The sequence below is a fragment of the Prionailurus viverrinus genome, chromosome B2 (assembly GCF_022837055.1).
Source record: "Prionailurus viverrinus isolate Anna chromosome B2, UM_Priviv_1.0, whole genome shotgun sequence".
NCBI classification, from domain to species: Eukaryota; Metazoa; Chordata; class Mammalia; order Carnivora; family Felidae; genus Prionailurus; species Prionailurus viverrinus.
Window position 1 is genome coordinate 116233649 of NC_062565.1, and position 25723 is coordinate 116259371.

Sequence of the window (25723 nt, forward strand, 5' to 3'; positions counted from 1 at the left end):
AGAGGGCTTTTATTTTCTGCCATACACATAGTGCACGTGCATTTTATAGAAGAAAGTATAGTGATTTACATTATTGTTAGTGAAAAGTACCAAATTGAAGGTGGGATATGATGTAGTCATAATTTGAAATACTATCGTATGGGTTCTCTAAAGACTCTACACTAAAATTTAATTAGTCACTTTACAAAAAGCTGTTAAATTTTTAAAAAAGCAGTTATAAACACAGTAAAAGTACTGAGATGTCAATCATGATACCTATTCTTAGATCTAGGACAGAACATACAGTAAAATGGTGAAATGAGTTTGTTTCATGAGGTCATAAGCATAAAAGAATATCTGACAAACAAAGTCACAGACACAGAGGTAATTTGAGATCAAAGAATAATTTCTAGTTCTATGCAACATCTCTCATTCTCATTCCAGGCTTCTGAGGAGTAAAGATTTGGATTAATTTGATGTGCAAAAGACAAAAGAGAGAGGGAGAGACAAATAATAAAGGGAACTCCTTCTTGGTAGTATTAATAACATTTAAAATTATATCTTAAATAAACAGGTAAGATTATAAAGGCAAAAGCCAAATATTAATAATTATGTAAAGTCTTCTAATTACATTAAAATGTGAACTGAATGTAATGTTCAAGACATGGGGTATTTTTTATTCAATTAAATCTTTAGCAGGGGAAAGAAAAATCTTTTTTTGTTTAATACTTGATCAAAGTATTTAAAACCACATTATGTCCGTTAACACTTTTGCCCAAGGAAAATGAAATGGCATCTTGGGAAATCAAAGATGAAAATAGTTTATGTTTATGAAGGACTTACAGCATAGTGGACAGAATAACACATACAAAGATGATACTAGAATAGTAATAGCTACAAGTGAAATAGGTAGAAAGTACAGTGGGAAACATATTTGGATGTGAGGATAGAAGAAATAGAAGAGTTCCAAGCCAATCAGAAAAAAATCTTCCCAGTGCAGCCGGAACCTGAGTAGACAGTAAGAATGCATAAGAGTTTGGTGAGTGGATAAGTAGACAGAGAACTGTCTATGCAGAGGGAAGAGAACTTCGACGGCTCACAGATGCTCAAAGACCATACTATCTTTGAATATTGGGGCAGGGATCCAGAATGGTGGGAGAGAGTTTGAGCCCATTTGAGATCTCCTCTGATATATCTTTTCTCTTAATCTATAACATTTTTAATTATTAGTTCAGTTTTCCCATAGCATCCCTGTGAACACTTTGCTGCAACTCATTATTTTGCTTTATTTTTTTGCCAACTCTCGTTAATAAATAAGGCAGAGAAAAGTACAGAGTTCACAACTGTACAAGTTTATGGTTTTTCAGTTTGAGCACAACTGTGAAAACATCACCCAGATCAAGAACTACAGTACCACCCATCCAGAAGCCCCTTCATGCCACTGTCCAGGCACCAATAATCCCTCACCCCTGCTAACCCCTCCTGCATGTAAATAAAACCCTGACTTCCAACATCATCAATAGTTTTACCTGTTTTTGAAATTTATATAAATGAAATACAGTACATATTCTTTCATGCCTACTTTCTTTCCCTCAAGATTATGTTTGTGAAATTCACCTATATCATATATTGCAATAGTTCATTCATGCATTGTTGTGTAATGTTCCCTTTTATGAATGCATCATCATAAAAGCTTATTTATCCATTGTAGTGTTGACAGACATCTTTGCACTGTTTCAATTTGGGACTATTATAAATACTGGTGCATTTCTGCACATGCCATTTGTAGAACATGTGTACTCAATTCTGCGGGGCTTGTACCCAAAATTGGATTTACTGGATCAATAGGTTGTATAAAGTACTTGTACTGATTTATACTCCAACCAGTAGTACATGAGAGTTTCACTTGCTCCATACTCTTACAACCACTTGAAATTTTGATTATCATCTTTATGCTGAGTATGTAGCAGTTTCTCATTGTGGTTTTAATTCACATATTCTTGGTGACTGAGTTGGGAAGATGCTCATATTTTCATATGATTTTTGGCCATTATCCTAATACCAAATGGCCTAAATTCACTCTTTTGCATACTATTGTTAATGAACTTAACAGGGCTTCCAGCCACCATCACTGTCAACTGACAAAGGGAGTGTGGAGACTAGCAACTGCTGAAGAACATTCGAAGCAATTATTGATAGCAGTATGTCTCTAGGAAATAATTTTCTTCTTTCCTCTTGTCTTCTATTCATCTTGATTCTTCTCTTATTCTAATCTATGTGCCCACCCTATCTTTCTTCTTCCCTTCTGTGTTTCCAGTCCAAAAATGTCAATAAACAAAAGCCAATAAAAAGTGTGCAAGTACTGTCTAGAGAGTTCAGTAGATCACTAACAAGTTTGTATCTGACACTTAGATTTCTTACTTCAGGGTTGTCTAATTTTTGAGGAGTTTTGTTTGTTAGTTTATTTTTTTTTATAAATGAAACAAGTCAGCATGCTTGACTATATATTTGAAAATAAATGGATCATTCACCAAACTGTAATAGGATAAATATAAATATCTCCTTTTTTTATAGCTTATGAACAATGTTCAATGAGTATTTTAAATAAATATCAGAAGGAAAATGGAAAAAAAAACAGATTCTCTTGTAAAAAGAGAACAATAAAAGAAGAATATACACAAGGGTGCTTTATTTCACTTTCCCTAAAGACCAAATACAAGTCACATTCGGCAAAAATAAAGTAGTCATGACCTTTTCCCTCTTCTGCATGATTAATTACTTAATGTCCTATTAATTGGAAGATGTGGCTGAATTTCAAACACTTTCATTTTCGGTGCATATCATCCTGTACTGTAACCACCGATTAAGCTGTTCATCAAAGGTGAGCCAACAAGGTCATCTGAGCAGCATCTCTTCAGCTATTCATTATCCATCTTCAATGATAATTAACAATGGTAACATTTCCATAAATCAACATCTTTCTGATTATTCTCTGATGATAAACAGTCAAATTGTGTGCATCTCAGCCCACCCCTTTTAATTTTATATTAAAAAAATTCTAAATATACCACAGAGAAAGCTCAAGTGAAATATTACAGAAGTTTCTTTAATTAAAATGTACGAAGAAAATAAGGCTATGTATCTTTCAAAGAAAAACATAAACCTACATACAAAACTAAAGTAGCCTGCTGACCACATAGGGGTCACACATAAGAAGCAAAGGGTTTCAGCCACCTACTACCAATTTCTTCCTCTGGCAAGAAAATTATGGCTCAGGTCAGCTTCAGAGATAACCATTTATTTGCCTACTCAGCCATGGACAATTTAAACAGAAAGCAGATTTAATTCACCTTACTCTCAATACACGCATTACAGTGTGGACCAATAAAACAACTTTTCAGTGGATATAATTACTATATTCCAAATCATAATGTGGAAATGTAATTTTTAGGTTTGGTTCAGTTTACTTTGTATACTTGCTGTGTGTTGTTGTTTATTCTTGACGTATTTAACTTTTTGGCTTTTTAAATCATATTGGTTAGTAAATGCAGAAATGCTATTGGTAAAATATGCTTCTTTGGTTCACTTGTATTGACATTTTCATATGCAATATCTATGTCTAAAATGGTCATATCTAAAATTCACTCACTATAGGAAGGTCTTTCTCAACTTGTAGAAAATTATTTATAAAGTATTTTTAAAATAACATAATAAGGGTACTGAAAATCTGTGTTAAAACTTAAGTTATTAGTAATAGATAATCGGCCTATCAATTACATATGATTATATCTTACTACACAGCATATTAATATATTACATTTTTAAACATTAGATTGTATGCTACTCTATACACATGATTATATAAAATATATATTTATAAACTGTACTTACTTCTAAATATTGGAAGTAAAATAGTTCATGCTTTTTACAATTGTATTTTATTATTCCTGTTTACATTTTCAATTTTTACAATTTAATAAGTTACTGCTAAACATATATACACAGAGCTTGGAATTAGTCCCAAGTTAATATGTAGAATTAAAGGCACATATTCTAGTCTGGTAGTACTAATAAATGATAGTACTATAAAATGATATGTACATATTGTACCTATGCTAATGTGTTTTTCACAAGTAAGAGAAAACACAACTCAAACTGGCTTAACCAGTAAGAAGATTTATTATTTCACGAAACCAGAAATCAAGGGACATATTTTTGTCTCCTAGCTGCCTCTCCCCAGAGCCACTGCCATGCTCAAGAGCAGAGTGACAATGAGGTAAGTTTTCTCCCCATCATGGAAAAGAAATCCTTCCTTTCAGTCTGATTGGACTAAACCTATATAATTCAACTGAGTAGTACGAAGTGAGCTGATCATCATCTTAGATTATTTTTAAAGTATTTTGTTTGTTCTGCTTTTATAGGTACCCCCCTTGATTTTGTTTCCATTTTGCTTCTTTATTAAATTGGGGGAAAATACACACAAATACTTCTATTTTTCCAATCAGAGATAATAACAAAGATACAGTGAGCATTCTTGAACATAAGATTATAGAAAGTTATTGAAGAAAAGTCAAAGTCAACAATAAGGCTCTGAGATGTGGTGAAGTAGCCTGACCACAGTAGTTTACTGTAACAAATGACTGTGTTACACCCAAAGCAAGAAAATGCTACATATTCCAAAGCCATTCGCCCAACATTGGGAACACAGAATGATTCTCACCTTGAGGCATCTCAGGTGGCAGATAATGAGGTTCTTGGGCACTAACATGTACCCATTCGAAGTCATCATATAGATCCTGGTGGTAATCACAGGCCCCTGGACCATCATCAAAAGTACAGCCACCTGAAAGAAGAAGAGAAAGATTACCATTACATTCTACACAGATTTGCTAAAAATTGAGAATGTGCTGGAGAAGGAAAGATTATATTGAAATATGTAAAATGGCACTCTTAATAATAAATGGTACTCCTGTTTTTGACTATCCTCATTAAATTTTCATATAAAATGAATTTTTATCAGTAGTTTCTGTTTGAATAAGAAATAAGTTTGAGCCTCAGAAGGAAGGCTGAGGTGTAGATTTTGAAGAATAAAAAATAGTAGAGGGGGCGCCTGGGTGGCTCAGTCGGTTAAGCGTCTGACTTCGGCTCAGGTCACGATCTCACGGTTGGTGGGTTCGAGCCCTGCATTGGGCTCTGTGCTGACAGCTTGGAGCCTAGAGCCTGCTTCGGATTCTGTGTCTCCCTCTCTCTCTGCCCCTCCCCAGCTCATGCTAACACTCTGTCTCTGTCAAAAATAAATAAACTTAAAAAAAAAAATTAAAAAAAAATAGTAGAGGATACTTGTAAGTAAAGCTTCCCTGAAATATACAAACCACCTAAAATCTAAATAGATTATAACAACTTCAGTGAGGAGAAGGGGAGAAAGGGAATGAGTGAAAATTATCTTCTTTCATAATGCAAGTTCAAAAAAGGTGAAGTTAATACTTAAGACTTACCGAATTCTTTGCTTTAAAAGAACACTTTGAAAGAACATTTGAAATGGCAAATAAAACATACAAAACTTTATGGTGTCTAAAAGTGTTTGGGGTCAGTGATACATTCTTCCATACTTTATCTAGATTACTTTCATAGAACTTAAAAGGGAAAAAACTAAAACATAAACCTGATCAGATTAGTCGATCATCATTGTCACCTCTGCCACTTTATTTAATAACTTTTGTGGGTTTTTTTTTTTTAATGGAGGTAGCCTTTCCCCTTTACATCAGTCATTTTCCTGGGTTTATTCTCAGGGGTAATTTTTTGGTATAAGTGGAATGATTACTTACTTCTGCTTCTCAACCTACATATACAGGCACACAAAATTCAACATACTTAGTTTATTCAATTCATGAAAATAAGAACTGGCCTGAATGTCTAATCTTGAAAGAAAATGGATTAGAACTAATGAAAATTCAGCAGTGGGTTTAATGAGAAAAACCAATAACCTATCTCCTTTCAAGTAAGTTATTTGTTTAGTTTCCATGGGGATCTTTGTGAAGAAAATCAGTGAATTCTCTGACCAAACAGCAGGCTGCAGAGTAGTAAACTTCAGGACTATAAATGCTTCTCTGCAAACAAGGAATTCACTTATTTTCATCAAAAGTTTGTCAGTGGATATATGAATACAAGTACTTGCCAATGACAGAGACAAGCCAGAATCACCGGCAAAGAAGGCAACATCAGAGATGTTCAGATGACATTATTGCCCTAATAACCTGTTTTCAAAAGCAGAACATGTCTGTGGGCATCATGAATCATTCTTATGACTACATCAATCCTTTAAAATAACCAAACTTCAGCAGCTTGAAAGCTTAATAATGTCTTTTAAATATGCCCAAAATAGCCTCTTTATCCATGCTTTCATGGAAGATGATGTACTTCTTAATTTAAAATTAATCAATGAAGAAAGGTTGCTAGGAAATGCATCTTCACATAGCAAGGGGAAAGTTTTTCTCAAAATATAATTTGCTATCACAAACTCAAAATGACTTGCCGCTTTGGAACACATGCCTTCAGGGCCCCCACTGCCCTTTATAATAGTGTGAATGCCCTCTGTATGTAAATTTAAACTACCAGTGGAACCTATGTTGCCTCATTTGGAAGACAAATGACCTTAATTGCTGCCCTTCATAGCCATTGTTAATTTTAGACTCCAGGATTCTGATTAGCAATAACCACTACAACTATCTGTACAAAAGAACTGGGTCAACCCCTACTATTTGTTGTTGCATATTACTGCCATATCATTCAAGAGCTTTGGAAATAGTTACTGATCCACTTGACTTGATTGATAAGAAAATTCTTAAAAGATGATTTTTTATTTTACAGCTCACAGTAAATTCTAATCTAAGAGGTACCATATATCTATTTACCGTACATAGGACATATCAATAAGTTGTGAAAGATTTTTAAATCTTTTTGTATTTTGTATTTCAAGGGTAAGTACTAATGTAATATATTGAACTAGATGATAGGAAATTTAAAAAAGCAAGCAAACAAATAAAAACTGTTCCTAACCTGATGAATGGTATAGTGGCATAGGCAGACATGGAGTGAAAGAAGGGGGGTATATATATATTTATATAATAAATATATATATTGTAGATATATGTATATATCTACACACACACACACACACACACAGTGTGTTTGTTGTCTTATGAGGGATGGTAACAGTATGGTCACATAGAACACAAAGAACACAAGGTCACAAAGAACACAAAAACAAATGAATTGGCTACCTATACTAAGGTTGGTTAGGGAAGGCTTCATGGATCTAGGCCTATAAAGATGAGTAAAGACAATGCTGGGCCAAAATGGAGATGGGACTAAAACTAGAGAAAAAGAAAGAGCAAAGGCATGCAATTCTAAAGAAACATGGGATGTTGGGGGATCTCAACTATTCTCAACAATTTCTTTGTTATGAACATGTAGGGGGACAAGGAAGAAACAAACCGTAAAAGAAACTTACATACAGAGAACAAACAGAGGGTTGCTGGAGGGGTGTTAGATGGGGGGATGGGCTAAGTTGGGATGAGCACTGGGTGTTATATGTAAGTAAGGAATCACTAAATTCTACTCCTGAAACGATTATTACACTATATGTTAACTTTATTTAAAATAAATAAATAAATACTTTTTTAAAATAATGAAACAAATATTAGAAAACTAAATATGAAAGATTTTAGATATAAAATTTCTAGATTTTATTCTGTAGTTGTATTGAAGCCATTAAATGATTTTATTCAGGAGTAAGGCAAAATTCAAGCCATGCTATAAATAACAACAACAATAACAATAGAAATAATAACTCTAGGGGCGCCTGGGTGGCTCAGTTGGTTGAGTGACTGACTTCGGCTCAGGTCATGATCTCATGGTTTGTGAGTTTGAGCCCCATGTCGGGCTCTGTGCTGACAGCTCAGAGCCTGGAGCCTGCTTCCGATTCTGTGTCTCCCTCTCTCTCTGCCCCTCCCCCACTTATGATCTGTCTCACTCTGTCTCAGAAATAAACATTAAAAAAAATTTAAAAAAAAAAAAGAAATAATAACTGTAGTAGCCATGCAGAGTTTAAAGAGGAATGGAGGAAAACGGAGGTAGATGTTTGGTTCAGCCTTCCAACAGATAGGACATAATATATCTTGAGGTAATCCCATTACATAACAATCCTGTTTACCATGTAAGGCTCACTAGAAAGTCTCACAAAGTCTTCTAATACATGGTCTTAAATACACATGTTCCTGAGTTTAAGAGATTTTTATACATAGCATTAATACCTACTTAAATGAGAAGTATCTCGGTAAGTTTCTAATTCATAAAAACATAACTCATGAATTTAAAGTTTCTCTGAAACTAGATGGCAGAACAAAATGAGGAAATCCTTAAGTGATGTTCAAGAACTTTAGTTAGGCAGAGGGAATGAGAAATGAGTAAGGAAACAGCTTATGTTTCAGTTGTTGTATTTGCCACAAGTAACTACAATGAGTATCCGCAAATTATGTCAGAGAAACAGCAGCCACAAGTTTCTTGACCCTTGGAGTAAAACTACTTCTTTAGTGTCATTTCACAGATTGCCAATTCCTCTACAGCCATCAGTTAGCTAAGGGACAGACAGATCTATCAACGCAATGGTCTGCTTCCACGACAGCAACCCACTGATGGGGCTTTGCAAACTGTTCACCTGAAGAGAAAAATCAAGCTCATTTGAATTTGCCCGAATTTCTTTCCATTCCTAAGCTGCTCACTGAAAGAACTGGTACTGAGAAACATTAATATCCCAACCCCAAAACTCTACTGCCTCAACATCCAGTATTTAGATTCTTGAGTGCTTATTTAAATAGATGGTGGCAAACTCTATGAGAGAGCATGGAAATAGAGACGCTCTCTGTGGAATGCTGAACTCAAATCCTTTCTGTCGCCAAACTTTTCCATAAAAGCCACTGTTGGGTTCATTTAAAACAAAGTTAAGGGGTGCCTGGGTGGCTCAGTCGGTTGAGCGTCAGACTTTGGCTCAGGTCATGATCTCGCGGTTGGTGAGAGAGAGAGAGAGAGAGAGAGAGAGAGAGAGAGAGAGAGAGAGAGAGAAGCTTAAGCAGGCTCCAAGTTGAGCCCCATACAGGGCTCGATCTCATGATGAGATCATGACCTGAGCTGAAAACAAGTGTTGGATGCTTAACCAACTGAGCCACCCAGGCCCCCCAGAATATATAAGATTTTTAAAAGAGGAAAGTCCTGGACAAAATATGTTGCCAAATATAACATCCTTAGTACAGTTGTTTTATGATCTTCAAAAATGGACAAACTAATCTTTTCCAATTGTGAATTAAGCTATGTTCACAAATTTGCTCATGTAAGGGATCATCAACTTTGGAATGATCTTTCTTCTGTTAAGAACACAAATAAGGATTAATTCATGTTACCTGAGGACACATACAATACTGAATTAAACTCTGAATAGATCATCTCTATCTATGCTAATCAGAAACCATAATACAAGTTAACTGGTATAATCCCCAGAACTCATTACAAAGAAGCCAACATATTTTTACACAAAAAAATTCAAAAGCATAAAAAAGGAACTTATTACTAAATATCTTAAATGTAATGCCATTTGTAATCTGAGTCAATAAGCCTATTCCCAGAAAAACAGATTATTAGAAAAAGGGCAAAAAATGATGCTTTTATATAAAGTTCATATTTCCTCTGAAATCTACTGGGATATTTTAATAGGTCTTTTTTTCCTTTCTCTCAACTTTACACTTCTGGGAATTACTAAGGATTGACAATGCCATGATCAATGTTCAGATATCTTACCTCTACAAAATAAGCAATGTTTCTTCTCAATTTAAGTACTGAAATTCAAATAAGAAAAAAAAATCCAAATAGATGCAAAGTACGAATGTCTCTGAGGACATAAGTATGAGTCATGGGTCATAATACATTGCTCTGGTTCAATACTTAAAATGATCTACTGAAGAAAAATTAGAAAATTTATGAATTAGAATTCCTTAAAAGACCATCACTTCAGATAAAAAAAAATATTTTGTCCTGCTGGTAACTAATTAGTATGTGAAAATATTTGAGCCTAGCTCCTTTATAAAAGAAAAGAACATGAAACACATTTGTGGAAATCCAAACCCATCATTTATTGATAGATACAAATGACTCTTAATGATGAGAGAAGAGCTAATTTCAAACACACCCATAAATTATCTGATTGTTCATCCCTAAAGTTCCATTTCCAGCCAAGAATATATGTTTAATATATATAATTCAACATTATTTAGCTTGTAAGACGTCTATTCAAATTGTCTATGATTCAAAACAATGCTATACTCCATCTGACGGAGTAATCTTCCTTTAATAAGAGTGACTTAACCAGAATAGAATAATAACCCAAACTCACTCCCCTCCATCTTTCCAGAGGCAATATTAAAATCTCTAAACTTCAACTGGTAAAACTTCAGTAATTTCAAGGAACTGGCAAATACCACCACTCACGTGGTAGGAGAGATGGTTTCTAGACACGGCAAGAAATAAAGGCTAAGCACATGCACAGCTTTGCTATTTTACTTCTTTGAGCTTCAGTTTCTACCCTAATGAAATCAGGACAATAAGAGCCACAGTACAGTTGTACGAAAATTAATGGCAATGCATAAAAAGCCCCTAGCATGTAGCAAGTTTTCTTCACAGAGCCCTTATTTTCTCATGTCCCATTCTTGACACTTTATTATCTATATATGCCATACAGATGCACACTTATGCACATATCTAAGTGCTAAACCTAAATAAGAAAGGAACTTATAGTTTCCGTGTAATTTACCCAAAAAGTCTAAAGCGTTCCCATAAAAGCAGTATTACCATATTACCATCATCAGATATGCTTACAGTTAGGAAGTACCTTCCTTTAGATCAGAGGTCAGTAAATTCTATCTGTAAAAACAAGTGAATAAATATTTTAGGTTTTGCAGGCTGTACCATTTCTGTCCCAACTGTATAACTCTGTCATTGGAGCAAGAAAGCAGCCATGGACAATACCTAACAAATGCATATGGATGTATTCAAATTAAATTTTATTTACAAAAATGGCTATAGCAGACTGGATTTGGGCTGTGGGCCACAGTCACCAATCCCTGGTTTTAGATCACTCCATCCTAAGCACTCTTGAAAATTATAGGTAGTATATAGTCTGATTCAAAGCTTACACCCAAGGATCTTTGATTTCTGCACCACCTCCATATGGCTCAATTTTTTCCCCATATATCAAGATGAGGTCCACAGCCAGGAAACTAAACTGAATGGAGATTGAATAACAGAACTACATCTGAAATCAAATTAGATTATCTGTTGGGGCAGAGATTCCTTTCAGAAAGTTAGAATATGGAAAAGCTGGGGCGCCTGGGTGGCATAGTCGGTTAAGCATCCAACTTTGGTTCAGGTCATGATCTCACGGTTTGTGAGTTCAAGCCCTGAATCAGGCTCTGGGTTTACAGCTCTGTGCTGATGGCTCAGACTCTGGAGCCTGCTTCAGATTCTGTGTCTCCCTTTCTCTCTTTGCCCCTCCCCTGTTCTCTCTCTCTCTCTCTCTCAAAAATAAATAATTACTTTAAAAAAAAAAAGAATATGAAAAAGCTAAAGACACTTTCAAGGTCCTCTAAGTCTTGTTTCCAAACTTTTAAGACACAAAGGGAAATATATTTTACATTGTGACTCAGTATATACATGCACACATGCAAGCGAATATTTACATACAGAGTATGTGTAAAAAAACCACATTTTTTCAAACATTTATTATCTTTTTCTATGGATCTCTAATCCAGTGCTCTTTCTAGAAGTGAAATAAAATGAAGAGTAGTTGTATGAATCAGGGAAGTAGCTTTGGAAAAAAAAGGCTAACAATCCTTTGTCTCAAATACATGTGAGTACATGTCCATTGTGGGAGGAGACTCAGAAGACAGTTGCAAGCAATCCAAGTTTTCTATACCTAATTTCCAAGTCTCAAAGATAAGCCTCTGTGACATAGGCAGTCCTGACAATATGGATGTGACTTTATCAAACCTCATTATGGAGCTAATGGATGATTACATGCCAAACGGCCATAGATATGATTTCACACATGAAAAGAGGTTTATTTAAATACAAACGGAATATATTAATGAAAGGCACCGCATAGTAGAAAAAAATAAAATTGCCCAGTCACAGAGCAAGAAACTATCAGAGCTAAGATCTGAACCTGGGCACTGTGGGTTCTTTACTCTTAACCCCTACACTAAATGGCTCCTCAAAATCAGGTGAGATTAGATATTTTCAGAATCATCTAATACAGCTCCCTCCCAATGGTAAAATCTTCATGACATTACTCAACAGAGAGCACATTATCTATCCCACCCGTATGATGGCGTGGTAGTACTCCATTGTTGGAGAATAAACTATAGTAAACTTTGAACCACATCACACATCAAAGTCTCTCAGGTTTGAGGTCACAGATAGGAAAGGGTCGCTATTGCACCGACCTGCAAAAGCCTAGCTGATTAACTAGCAACTTTGGCAAAGAACGTATTCAAATAGCGTGATTTAAGGCTGAGAATTTGTATGTTCGTAACACTCCTATCACCCTTGCTTGCTTGACAACCTTTACTTTTCACCTTATCTCCCCCAAAGCATGTAAAAACAAGTAGCATTTCTATCTTTGAAAACATGCAAATAAATTAAAAGCAATTTGTTCTGGCAATGTTTACAGTAGCCTTCACATTAATCTTAGTTTAGAAAACACGGTGTTTTTCCCCAGATCATTAATGTATTTACCCAAGTTTCTTTTCCTATTTTTTATCCTTTTATCTATTCCAGTAAAGCCTCATCTTTTTTGCTTAGTGTTAGATACACAATCTAGACAAACCCACTGAACAAAGTAATGGAGAGTAAATGTACTGAAAAATAAAATTCCCAACTGCAGCCATATTTACATTTCGGTAAAATTGGAAAACCACCCAAGCTCACATTTAAACATTTCTTTGCTTTGTTTTGTTTCTCATAGAGGGATTCCTGGTGGGCTCCACCTCACCCCTATCAGACACATCCTGTTTTACTTCAGCCATTGCTCCAGACTCAGCTCAAGCATGATGGGTAATAGATCATTTTTCATTTATGAAGGGAGTTCTGTGAAATGCAGAAGCCATGTACAACAGAATTCTGTAACCCAGCCTCCCCAAGGAAGGGTAAAGATCGGCTCTGAGGCTTTGAATTTAAAGATTTACATCAGATTGGCAAAGGAATCTTAAATATACTCAAGCACATTTTTAAGAAGGTCAACAATTCAGTTTCATAAGACTTTCAAATATACTTCAAGGAAATGATAACCAACTAATTCAGGTAAGTAATTAAAATGCATCTCAAAAGTAAAAAACATTATGTTGCTCATTAATATGAAGCTCCTTTCCTATCAAAATCTTTCTAGATTTGGTGTAATGTATGTATAAGGCATACAGGCCAGTGTTCAGATTTTTCAGTTTTAAAACACGTTCTTAAGAGTAACAAGTTATGGTTCTTCCCACCATTATCTTTATTTAGAAAAAGGAATTTGGATATCAGCATTTCAATCAGTCCATAAACTACTGATACTGGAATGTATTAACCGATTTCTCTCATTCAAAGCATCATTTCCACAGTCAGTTCGGCCTCTCACCAGGACCACAGCAAACAAGCCACTCAAACAACAAACCACAAGTAAATCACTCCATGAATACTGAGTGGTGTCAGAAACCATGTTGTCAGGACTCTCTGCCCCTTCCCTCATAAAGTAAGCATTCTCTGGGCTTCAACCAGAATTGTGATAAGAATGCTACCATAGTCTTTCCCAGCACCAACTTCTGACCAAATCAGCGGCTGCAGCCTGAATCACAATAATTTCCTCTTCTCAAATTTCCTTTCTCAAGAGAGTGCACATGGTTACCATTTAGTGGAACTACCACATATAATAACGATTTCTCAGGCAACAAAAAACACTGCTACTCACAGACACTTAAGTGATACGTAAGACACTGGTCATTCTGACCTAATGGCGAGAGTCTTCATTGTGAGAATGTTGTGTGAGGTTTTACACAGGGCCTCACCAAGATTGAGGCCTGCCTGTATCTTTGTTTGCTCATCTCTATACCAACAAAAAGACAACTTGGTTTCGCTCTCCCATCTCTACTTCCACCTACTGCATAGGAATGCTGTGCCAATGAATCTTAAAAATCTCTCCACAAGATCCTACAACATTAAAGCTAAGAGCTGTACACACTAAGGTAGCACTAAGCTAGAGTTTTAGTTGGGAAAACATCTAGGTGAGATCCTTATTTTTGTTTCACACTTCCATGAAATTTTTCAGGTAATTTGACCAACAATTTGGAGGATTAAAAAAGGGAAGGTGAGAATACAATAGTATCACATCATTGGTGGGCTTTTGTGAAAAAAGAAAGTAGCTCTGTGGTAATAAATTCGGTTGTATGTCAGAAATTCATGCTACCACTGACTCTACTCCCCAGAACTCCTAAAATGTAAACTACCACAATCCAACTACTCTTACATAATAAAAATATTTTACAGATGTTGACTCTGCCTATATTAGAATTTCGGATGAAATTCAAAAATATTAAAAAGTGCTTCAGTGCAAAAAAAGAGGTCTGGGCCTGGAAGAATAATTTAATAGACATAAGAAGTTAACTTTCTTTTGCTGCAAACTCAATGCCGATCAGGGGCTCCTGGTGCCTGTGACTAGTAAGTATGACATCTACAGATGGGAAATAGCCTTGTCTCATCAAATTTAGATTGGCGGAAGCATTATATCCATTTATTTAACATTCTTACTTTAATTGTCCCTCTAGTTCTTGCTCTAAAACATAATGACTGACTTTAAATCTATCTAACTGCACAGCTTACTGATAAAGGCAAACACATTTCTTCAGCATGAAACATAAAAACCTGGAAATTTCTAATTTCAAATATGAGGGAGTGAGAAGCTGGCAAATAAGATTTGAATAATAGATTAAAGGCAGTAGCAGTGTGATGAGCATTTAAAGTCTAGAATCTGCTGTTCAGTAGGACAGCTTTCCTGCCTCACTTCTCACTTCTCAGTTCAAATCATAGCTTTTATTTTGGAATTTTCAAATCTCTAAAAATAGATCAAATAAAAGGCATTATTACATCATGGACATCCTAGCAAATAATGAGTACAAACAAATTGCCCTTAATTAATGTTTCAGTAAACTTAAGATAAGCCTGTCATGCTCACTATCCAAGTAAAGACGAATTACAACAAAAGTGTGCATTTTTTTTTGTCCACATCATTTGCAAAATGTCAAAGGATTGATAATATGTAGTATTGACAGTACATGGGATAACAAAGGAGGACAAAAGGCACTTTAAGGGGACAATTTGGTTTTATTTATCAAAGTTTTTAATCACTTGCCCTTTAATTCAGCAATTAAATTTACCCTACATAACTGTCCACATATGCGCAGTCTGGAGTCCTACAAATACAACCCAGGACTACCAACACCCCCAAAATGAAAAACAAATTACCTATGGGCTTTTCAACGACACCCAAAGACAACAAGACTATCTCCAAGCCCACAGGGCCCTTACAGCAATCGTGCACGCAGATAAAATCACAAACTTTGGACTAATGAACGCTAGTAAGGTATTATGGTAATTAATTCATATGAGGAAACTAAATGCTGAACATTATCAACTGGTGAAGATAAAAGCCAACTTTAACAAGCAATATAGAATTTAGCAATTATTTGGCAAATGTTTAGACAATAAAAATAACCAAAAGACATTATAGAGGTAAGGAAATGTTGAATCAACAGCACAAACGGTAAGAAGAAAGTGTCATAGGAGATTCAAGGATATAAAAGTATCCTTTCCTAGCTACTAGCTCTTTGAACTAGCTATTTAAGCAGATTGGGAAAACAAACACAGGGAAACCACTTATGAGAAGTAACATTTTATGATAAACCATTCAAGATAAGAGTGATTATAGCAATAGCATTGTAAGTCGGCCAAAAATAAAATTATCTAGAAGAATGGCTTTGAGTATAACTTCCTAGTATTTTCCTGACATTTAATAACATAACTTAGCTCCTTTTCACTTATCACTTCAGCAACTTCAGACCTCATCTGAAAGTACAACCACAATGCAAAACACACTAAGGTATAATAGAGAGCTAAACATGTCAAAAGCATTTCTGATACTTCATCTGCGAAGGACAGGTTTCTAACTGTATCAGAGAATGCATTTATGTACATGTTTCCACGTGAAATGCTTGGACCATGATTGGGAGTATCTAGCTACTACTCATAACTGTATTTAATTCAAACATTTTCTAATAATCTATTAAATCTAATAAAATAAGTAGAGAAATCTGATAAAATAAAATCTATTCCTGGAAACAGCATTTTCACTTTGTGGAATATAATGCCATCAACTAGAGATATCACATGATAAACTTATTTGAGGAAATAGAAAAGGATCCTCCAACTTCAAGTACCTTCCTAAGTCCTCTTATCGCTCAATTTCAAATTTACTTTTAGTCTACAATTGAGATGTTAACCTAACTTTCACTTAGATCAATACAACGCACAAAGGAAATAGGGCTGGAGGAACTAGGGCATGAAAATCATGGTATAAAGCAAGCAATCAGCTGATATTCCTAGTAGTTGCATTTGACTAAGACTCTTTCAGGAGATACTCTATAGAATAGGTAACAACAGGAGAAAGGGTTGTTGGGTTAGATAACTTAGGTGATAGAGACCTGAAGCAATGAAAGCATCCCTTGGGGGAAAGAACAGAAGGAGAGAGGGGGTTGTGCTGAAGACCAAGAGACTGAACAGTCCAGAGGTTGGAAGGGGGGAGGCGAGGGGGAATGAGGCCTGGATGGACGAAATAGTGGATAGTGGAGTTTGTGACCTCCTCAATCTAAATGCCAAAGTCCTAATTCGAGCATAATTGGCAGACCACTCATAATACCATGAATTATGTAAAGTTAAGAATTTCTAGAACTGCATGTATATACACAGCAGGTTTTCAGATCAGCAGGAGGCATTAGGTTCTTGCTCAACAGGTTTTAACTTACAGCCTGTTGAGGACTACCACATCTAAAAGGACTTGTGTGAAGTTAGGAACCCTCTTCCTGCTGTGATCAGGTCAACAAGTAAATATGCCTCCCCAAAATGAGAATCATTCATCCGTTTATGGGATGCCACAGTCCACCTCCACCCTTCCCCTTAATAATCCATGAAAACGAACTGCTGTGTTTCATATTAGGATTTGTTTTTCATGTATTGAGGTATCTTGTAAAACAGACTTTTTGCTGTGGAAATATTAGCAATAACATGGTCATGTTTTCAAGAAAAATTATTTCTACCAAAACATCAAGAAGCATTAAAAGTTAGTGACTGGTCACATGGCTTTGCACCAAGCTGCAGCAATGTCTACAAAATAGTCTTGAACTGGGCTATCTGTGACTTCTTTAAGACCACAAAAGCTCAGTGAGTGAAAGGCTATCAAATCTGACTCAGTGGCATTAATTACACCTCCAAGGGTGAAGCGAGAATTGTATGAGTTGAAGAATAAAATTTTATAGTACTATAAAACACTAGTCTAGAAGTCACAAGGGAAGGGAACTGCGGGGTAAGTAATTGAAGGCAGGAGAGTTGACTTCCTGCCCAATCACTAACTTGGCTGAGCCCATAGTGGTAAAACTTTCTTCCCAGCCTTAAATTTATAATCACAGTAACAACTACAGCCTCCAAAGAAAAGCAAAAGAACACATTCATCTTCTTAAACATTTAAGATACAAAGTAAATCTCTCCAAATCCTGGGGTGCCAAGCATACCATACCTTTTCCAAATCTCAACTTTACCATAGAGAAACATTAGATCTAAACCAGTCAACATTATTGTATACACTCTACACCAGAACATACAAGTATGTGTTTTCAGAGCAAGGAAAAGATTTTTAAATTTTCCACCCCTAAAGTGAAAGCAGTTTTATTTCAATCCTACAATCAAATCTATTCTTTACATCTGAAGCTTCAACTAGATATAAGTAACAGCATTTTACAATATGTGTCATTTGGTATGCAGTTCTGTTACAATCTTTAGATGCATTAGAATTCACAAACAAAACTCAGAAAGGCTTTATGAATCTCAAAGGGGATTAATGAAAATATTTAGTCAGAATACAAAGTGCAACGCCAACAGTTATTATTAACATGCAAAAAATATTTAAGAGTTCACAGCATTTCATACTATATAAACATTAGTATCTTTTAATTAAAAAATCACATATATTCTTACCAAACAAAGATAACCACTGCTAACATTTTGGTGTGCCTTTCTTACTACGCTTCCCAACTGTTGTATTTTCTAAATGCTTATTGATAATATTTAGGAAAGCCATTCACTTTTTTTTTTTAATGTTTGTTTATTTTTGAGAGAGAGAGAGAGAGAGAGAGAGAGAGAGAGAGGGAGGGAGGGAGAGAGAGACAGACAGGGAGACAGACAGCATGAGTCGGGGAGGGGCAGGGAGAGGGAGACACAAAATCGGAAATAGGCTCCAGGCTCTGAGCTGTCAGCACAGAGCCCGATGCGGGGCTCGAACTCACCAACCGCGAGATCATGACCTGAGCCAAAGTCGGACGCTCAACCGAGTGAGCCACCCAGGCAACCCAAGGCATTCACTTTTTTAAAATTTACAGTACCCAACCATTCTGCTAATGCTCTAATAATGTTACAGTTGATGTTCCTGGGACTTCTAAGTATAAAGTAATGTCTAAATAATGCTACGTTTGTCCTCCTGTGCGTGTATAATTATTTAAATCCCTAGGAATTCCTTAAACAATACTAGCGGTGGTGACGGCGAACAGATGCGAATTTATAAATGCTCTTCCTATTAGCTGGAGTGTTCCTCATTGGTTAGGTTCGTAAGTCTTTCCAGTCCTCTTCAACGCTACTTGAAAAGGGATATTCTTGAGGCACAAGGCAGGAGAGTAGTGATAAAAGTGGTAACAGGATCAGAGGAGGAAGAGAAATTGCTGTCACGTCAGCACAGGGCAACTGCAGCAGCAGGAAGCTACAGCAACCATAACGGCTGATGATCCTCAAGCGGCCACGAGGTGCCAGGCATGCTTCAAGAACTTTATGTGAAGTAATTCATGTAACCCTCACAACCACAGCAACCCAAAACGGTGGTACTACTATTATGTTCATTTTACAGATGAAGAAACTGAGGTAAGCTTAGTGTACCTGAGGTTAAGTGATTACTTCAAGTCACACTGCTAGTAAGGCACTGATCCAGGATCCAAATCCAAGCAAAGTTGGTATTTCTGGAACTTCCTTCCAATGGATGGAAATAAGCACTTCAAAGGGACGAGTAGCATCAAACTTGAAGAGAAAGCTGACAAGCACGCCACCAGGTATTACCAAATAAAAATACAGACTAAACAAGCAGCCGCAAACTGTAGGCCAGATACCACGGTGTCCTACAAACACTGGACTGAAACAACACATTTTTGCAAACGATGGCAAATCACAAGAGTCCCCTTAGGAAAAGCAGATTTCATGCTCCAAACGCTCCCATGTAGTCAAGTAATGGCTTCCTCTTGGTTGAAGAATCTCACAAACTTCTCAAGCCAGTGAATTTTAAGGAACCGATTGGCATTAGCCGTCTTTCACTCCCTTGTCCCCATTCCTTCTCTGGGAGAGGGGAAGGAGGCATAGTCTCATTTTAGCAGCTGTGACTCAGCTGTCTACTCTACATGCCCACACCAGGAATTTGGACATCCTTTCAGAGATGCCATTTACATGAAATTGTTGGGAGAGCAAGGATCCATGCCTCTCTCTGTTAGCATCTATTTCATGTAATAAATATTTTTAACGCAGTTTATTTCAACATGTACAACCCCTACATTTCTTCAGTAGTAGACTGCATTTAATTTACTAGAACTAGTTATTTGAAGATGGTGACTATATTTAAGCCCGCCTACATATCCCTAAAGCAGGACAAGGCAGGGACATTCTAACCTGACTCCAGATAGAGTTCAAAGCAATCCCATAAAGAAAGAGAAACACAATATCAAGGGTATCTGCCAAGTGTCTATCTGCATGGAGTGCTGCTCACTGAGTATAAAAAGAACATTCATTTGTACCTCAAGGAAGTCTACCTTAGTATTGTTTCTTTTGTTTGTTTGTTTTCTTGGTTTTAGGAAAATGCAGGGCTCCATTTGTTCTAAATGCTCATTTATTTAAAAATGAATAAATCTGAAAATGTGAAGGGTTGCAAAAGATCCTGAAGGCATTGAGTACAATTCTCCACCCACTATAGGAATGTCCTCTAGGGTCTCAGGACAGATGGTCTCTTTGCATCTGTTTGGATATTTTCACACCCTTTATCTTAAGGCAGGACCGCTGTGGTATCAATGGTATTCAACCATGATGGCTTTGAAATCACTTGACCAAAGGGATTGCAGTGGCAGGACACTTCTGAAAAATTTAATCTTTTCAAAGGCTACACTCTTCTGAGTGCAATGCAACCATTAGACTTGAGAACTGGAAAGGACTTTAAGGATCCTTTAAGCAAATGTAGCTTTTTGTTTAATCCAGACCACAGTCTAGGTTCAGTTAAGTAGGAAGGAGGTCTATAGGTGCACATATGTGATGCTTAACCTATAACAATCCCTGTAAAAGGATTATCCTTCCATTCTGAGCCAGCTTCTCAAAACAAAGCTTCATTTCCCTTGACATTTTCTTATTCAAACTGATACCCACTTGTAACTTTTCTCTTTCCATCTTATTTAATTCACCTTAAAAACCCTGATCCAAAAGCAAAAACAACAACAACAACAACAACAACAACAACAACAACACAAAAGGACTAATAAAGTTAACAGGTCACTAAAGGAAGCAGAAACTATAGTACTGGGATTCTGGTGTCCCTTGGTCACAACTTGGATTAGCCTTTAAGAGGGACAGCATAGAGAAACATTCCATGTGATATTCCCCAAACTCTAAAGCACAAACCTATTCATACTAAATATATTTGTAATATTAAGCAAAACAAATGCTTACAGGAAAAGGCCACATTTTCTCCAACCTTTACTATATTAAGTATCAGAACGACGAGGGACATCAAGATTTTACCCGAATCAGCTCCTTTTCTCCAGGTAAAACAAGTATCTTAGCTTCCATTTACACTAGGGACTCTCTAAGGTTAATGGACTTTCCCAGACTCAGCATATGATGAAAGAGAGCCTCTATCCCAGGGCCCTCCCTCCTGGACTGTTTTTGGTTCCTGATTTGCACACCACCCTACAATGCTTATTTATTATTCAGCTTGCCTCCATCAGCCAATTTAGTGCTGTTGTTTTGTTTTGTTTTGTTTTGTGTGTGTGTGTGTGTGTGTGTGTACAAATGAAATTTCCTGAGAGTGGAAGATTTTTTAAAGATAGCAGATTCTGTATGTTATTAACCCAGTTTTTTTTTTTTCTATTTTATTTATTTACTTTTGGGACAGAGAGCACAAGCATGCCAGTGAACCAGTGGGGGAGGGGCAGAGAGAGAGGGACAGACAGAATCAGAAGCAGGCTCCAGGCTCCGAGCTGTCATCAGCTGTCCCTGCTGATGCGGGGCTTGAACTCACAGCAGTGAGATCGTGACCTGAGCTGAAGCTGGACACTCAGACTGAGCTACCCAAGGTGCCCTATTCACCTAATTTTTTAAAAAATGAATCAAGCACACGAGAGATTGGAGTGCTTTGCCACTACTTATTTTCAAAACCTCATCTTCTGAGGGAAATTAGTTCCTTTATTGCTCTGCCCAGTTGATCTAATGCAACAGAGCCATTTCTAAGCTTTTCAAAATGCAGTTTAGAATATTAGAAACCAAACACTTCAAGAAAAGATATTTTTTTTTAAAAGAAGGAAACCTAAGTATTTTTTGTAAATCCCATATTATATGTCAGACAACGTAGGGGGTACTTTCATCTACTATTTACAATCACTTCATTTCATTTTATATTATTGAACTTAATATTTACAAATGTTAATGCCTATCCTTTTTCATTTAACATGAATATTTAATTTCATTTAATATTTACAAATACTGTCAGTGAACCTGTTCTCATTTTACAGTTCAGAAAACCCAAGAGGCAAAGGATTCATCGATTTTGCTCAGGACACACGGCTGTTAATTGGAAAACTGAAACCTGTATCTGTCTGATAACAGAGCTTGTGCACTTTTCAATCCCCCTGAAAAACAAAAGCAGCCGGGCTCCCGATGCCATACGGCAGAATGAGGACATGGCAGGGGCTCTTCGAAAGCACACAGTCTAGATGAGGTAAGTGGGACTAACCTAATCTCACTGTTTCTCTGATAAAATGTTTCCTTTCGGCACACTTGCTCACATGATTCAAGAGTCAGCACGACGTGGCAGAGCTATTCTCAGCATGTCACTTCCCAAACCTCCATCCCAGCAATCCCAGGATTCTCTAATGCCAAGGCTTCCGTGTGTGTGTGTGGGGGGGGGGGGGGGGGGGGCTTTCCTTTAAGAAATATTGTATTTAATCTTTTTTTTTCTCTTAAAGGTTTATTTAATCTGGGGAGAGACAGACAGATTGTGAGCAGGAGAAGGGCAGAGAGAGAAAGGCAGACACAGAATCTGAAGCAGGCTGCAGGCTCTGAGCTGTCGGCACAGAGCCCGACGCAGGGCTCAAACTCACCAACCATGAGATCGTGACCTAAGCCAAAGTCAGACACTTAACCGACTGAGGCACCCAGGCGCCCCAGGAAATAATGTATTTATTCTTAAGAAAAATCTGGGGGCGGGAGCACCTTGGTGGCTCAGTCGGTTAAGTGTCCAACTCTTTGATTTCAGCTCCGGCCATGATCTCATGGTTCATGAGCTTGAACCCCCACATCAGGTGCTGCACTGACAGTGTGGAGCCTGTTTGGGATTCTCTGACTCCCTCTCTCAAAAGTAAATAGGTAAACTTAAAAAAAAGAGAAAAGAAGAAAAGAGAAAAGAGAAGACAAGAAAAGACAAGAAAAGACAAGAAAAGACAAGAAAAGACAAGAAAAGACAAGAAAAGACAAGAAAAGACAAGAAAAGACAAGACAAGAAAAGAAAAGAAAAGAAAAGAAAAGAAAAGAAAAGAAAAGAAAAGAAAGAGGGAAGAGAAGAGAAGAAAAAAGAAAAGAAAGGAAAGAAAAGAAAAGAGAAAAGAAAAATCTGGATGAGGCATCATATAAAAACTTGTGCTTATGGAACCTTTGGATGGCTCAGTTGGTTAAGTGTCCCACTTTGGCTCAGATCATGATCCCAGGGTTCATGAGTTCAAGCCCCGTGTCAGGCTCTGTGCTGACAGCTCAGACAGACCCTGGAGCCTGCTTCAGATTCTGTGTCTCCCTCTCTCTCTACCCCTACTCCATTCACACTTTGTCTCTCTCTCTCAAAAATAAATAAAGATTTTTTAAAAATGTGCTTAATGTGCAAGGCTGCAAGAAAATTGCCACAATTAAAGAAAGCTTTTCCTCTTAAAGAACAATGGCTTAGTATTTTAATAAGCACAAAAGAACTGTATTCGTATTTCAGCAGTGGAAAAGGTGCCGTTTGAGACATATATTGAGAAGAAAAAAAAAACATTTTCACAAATCACTCTCACAAACCACTCTGGCAGAGATGACTCTTGAGGATAATTTCCATTTGTCAACTTCTCTTCTCTTCTGAAAGGACAGACTTGAGCTAAAGAGGAGTATCTGAAACCAAGAGGCCACAGATGAGTCTTGCAGAAGAGAATGCCATGGAAAAAACAAACCCTAATCCAGTAATGGTCACAATTACAGTTATGTTATGTCCCCATCTATAAAAGACTCTGGATGCTTATTTGCTCGATTACAGTGGCTTGTGTGAATATAGCAAGATTCATGGCACATTGGAAGGTTTTAATAAAAACTATTGCAAATAATTGAAAATATAAGATGAAAAACTTCATTCTCATATATGATTTTTTTTGTAACTTCGTTGTACTACATTTCTGATGGTTAGGTCTAAATATTTGGAGCTAATAATATCTTTACAGGTGACCTCAGAGCTCAATGAATCTGGTTACCAGTAAAGAATTCAATTCAACAAGCATTTATTAAAGTACTGGTAGTACCAGTAGGTAATGCACTAGATACTGGGAATACACAGACAAAAAAGTGCCTGACATAAAGGGGGTTAGAGAAATATAAGCAAACTGTAATATGAAAAATACACATCACATGTACAGCAGTAGGATAAACGATTAATAAACACTATACTCAGGTAGGTGGTGGTCAAGAAAGACTTCACAGAAAATTGACATATGAACTAACTTCTGATGGAAGAATGAAGACCAAAGAAAACAGCTAGTACTAAAGCAGAGATGACTAAGATTGGATTAACTTTGTTTGGCGGAGGGGTGCCGGTATTAGGTTTAAGAGAGGGATGCTGAGAGAAGAGCCGGGAGAGATATACAATACTCAGTAACAACTGCATTGCATGTATTGTGGACTTCATTTATAAGTTAGGGACACAAGTGAAATTTATTTTAAAAAGATGACATTGGCAGTAGTATAATGAACACACTGTAGAGGGCCCCACGCAAGGAAGAAAGACAGTATTTAAAGAAGTGAATGCAATAATCTCAGTGAGAACTGGTGAAGGTAACCGAGGTTTAAAACCAGGTCTGCTATTAATTAGTACAGTGGTATAGAGACATTTCCTTTTTTGCAAGTGTTAGGGGAAAATCACACAAAACTATAAATTACTAAGACTCATTTTTTTAAAGAAAATAAAAATCAGTTTATATATTCAGTATGTCTTGGCTATCCTTTAGAATTAAAATTAGAGGGGTGCTGGGTGGCTCAGTCGGTTAAGCGTCTGACTTCAACTCAGGTCATGATTTCACCATCTGTGAGTTCCAGCCCCATGTCGGGCTCTGTGCTGACAGCTCAGAGCCTGGAGCCTGCTTCAGATTCTGTGTCTCCCTCTCTCTCTCTCTCTGCCCCTCCCTGGCTCACACTCTGTCTCTCAAAAATGAATAAATGTAAAAAAGAAAAAAAATTTTTAAAAATTAGACAAGAATGCACTGACACACAAACACATACATACGCATGCATACAGACATGCATAAAAAAAGAATAGGTAAAAAATGTATCAGTATTTCTTTCAGAATAGTGGAACTACAAGCTTCTTTATATTTTCCAATTCCTTATTATGAATTATTTTTCTTAAAATAAAGATGTTATTTATTCTTTCCACTTTCTAAACTAGGGAGGAGAAAAACATTTTGAAGCAAATGTGAATTTCACATCATTCAGTAGATATTTACTAAGTAAAGACAAATCATATATATTTATATATCCTGTGAAGCAGAAAATATTATCTAAAATTCATATTTTCCTCTTTTCTTAACAGTACTCTGGCATGCAAAGAAAAAATAATCCCTTTTTCCCCCTTGGGTTAATGTTTACATTTGCAGAATATGAACTAGGTAAGTTTAAGAAATGGTCCAGGATTAAAGATTTGTAATATGTGTAAGGGGTAAAAGATCATAAGAGTTAAAACGGTAAGACAATTAAGCCATTATGGTCATACATTGGAAAACAACAGAAAAGTTAACTCTGATTTCAAAATTGCTTTATG

General features: G+C 36.5%; 1 protein-coding gene across 2 annotated transcripts in view; it reads right to left on the reverse strand.

Annotated features, from left to right (window-relative positions):
- The window catches only part of PTPRK (protein tyrosine phosphatase receptor type K), a 556609-nt gene that overhangs the window by 422313 nt on the left and 108573 nt on the right, over window positions 1-25723 (reverse strand). For both annotated transcript variants that reach the window (XM_047859222.1, XM_047859220.1), the window contains exon 2: window positions 4700-4822. In XM_047859222.1, the coding sequence (XP_047715178.1) occupies window positions 4700-4822 (123 nt within the window). The remainder of the gene's footprint in view (window positions 1-4699; window positions 4823-25723) is intronic.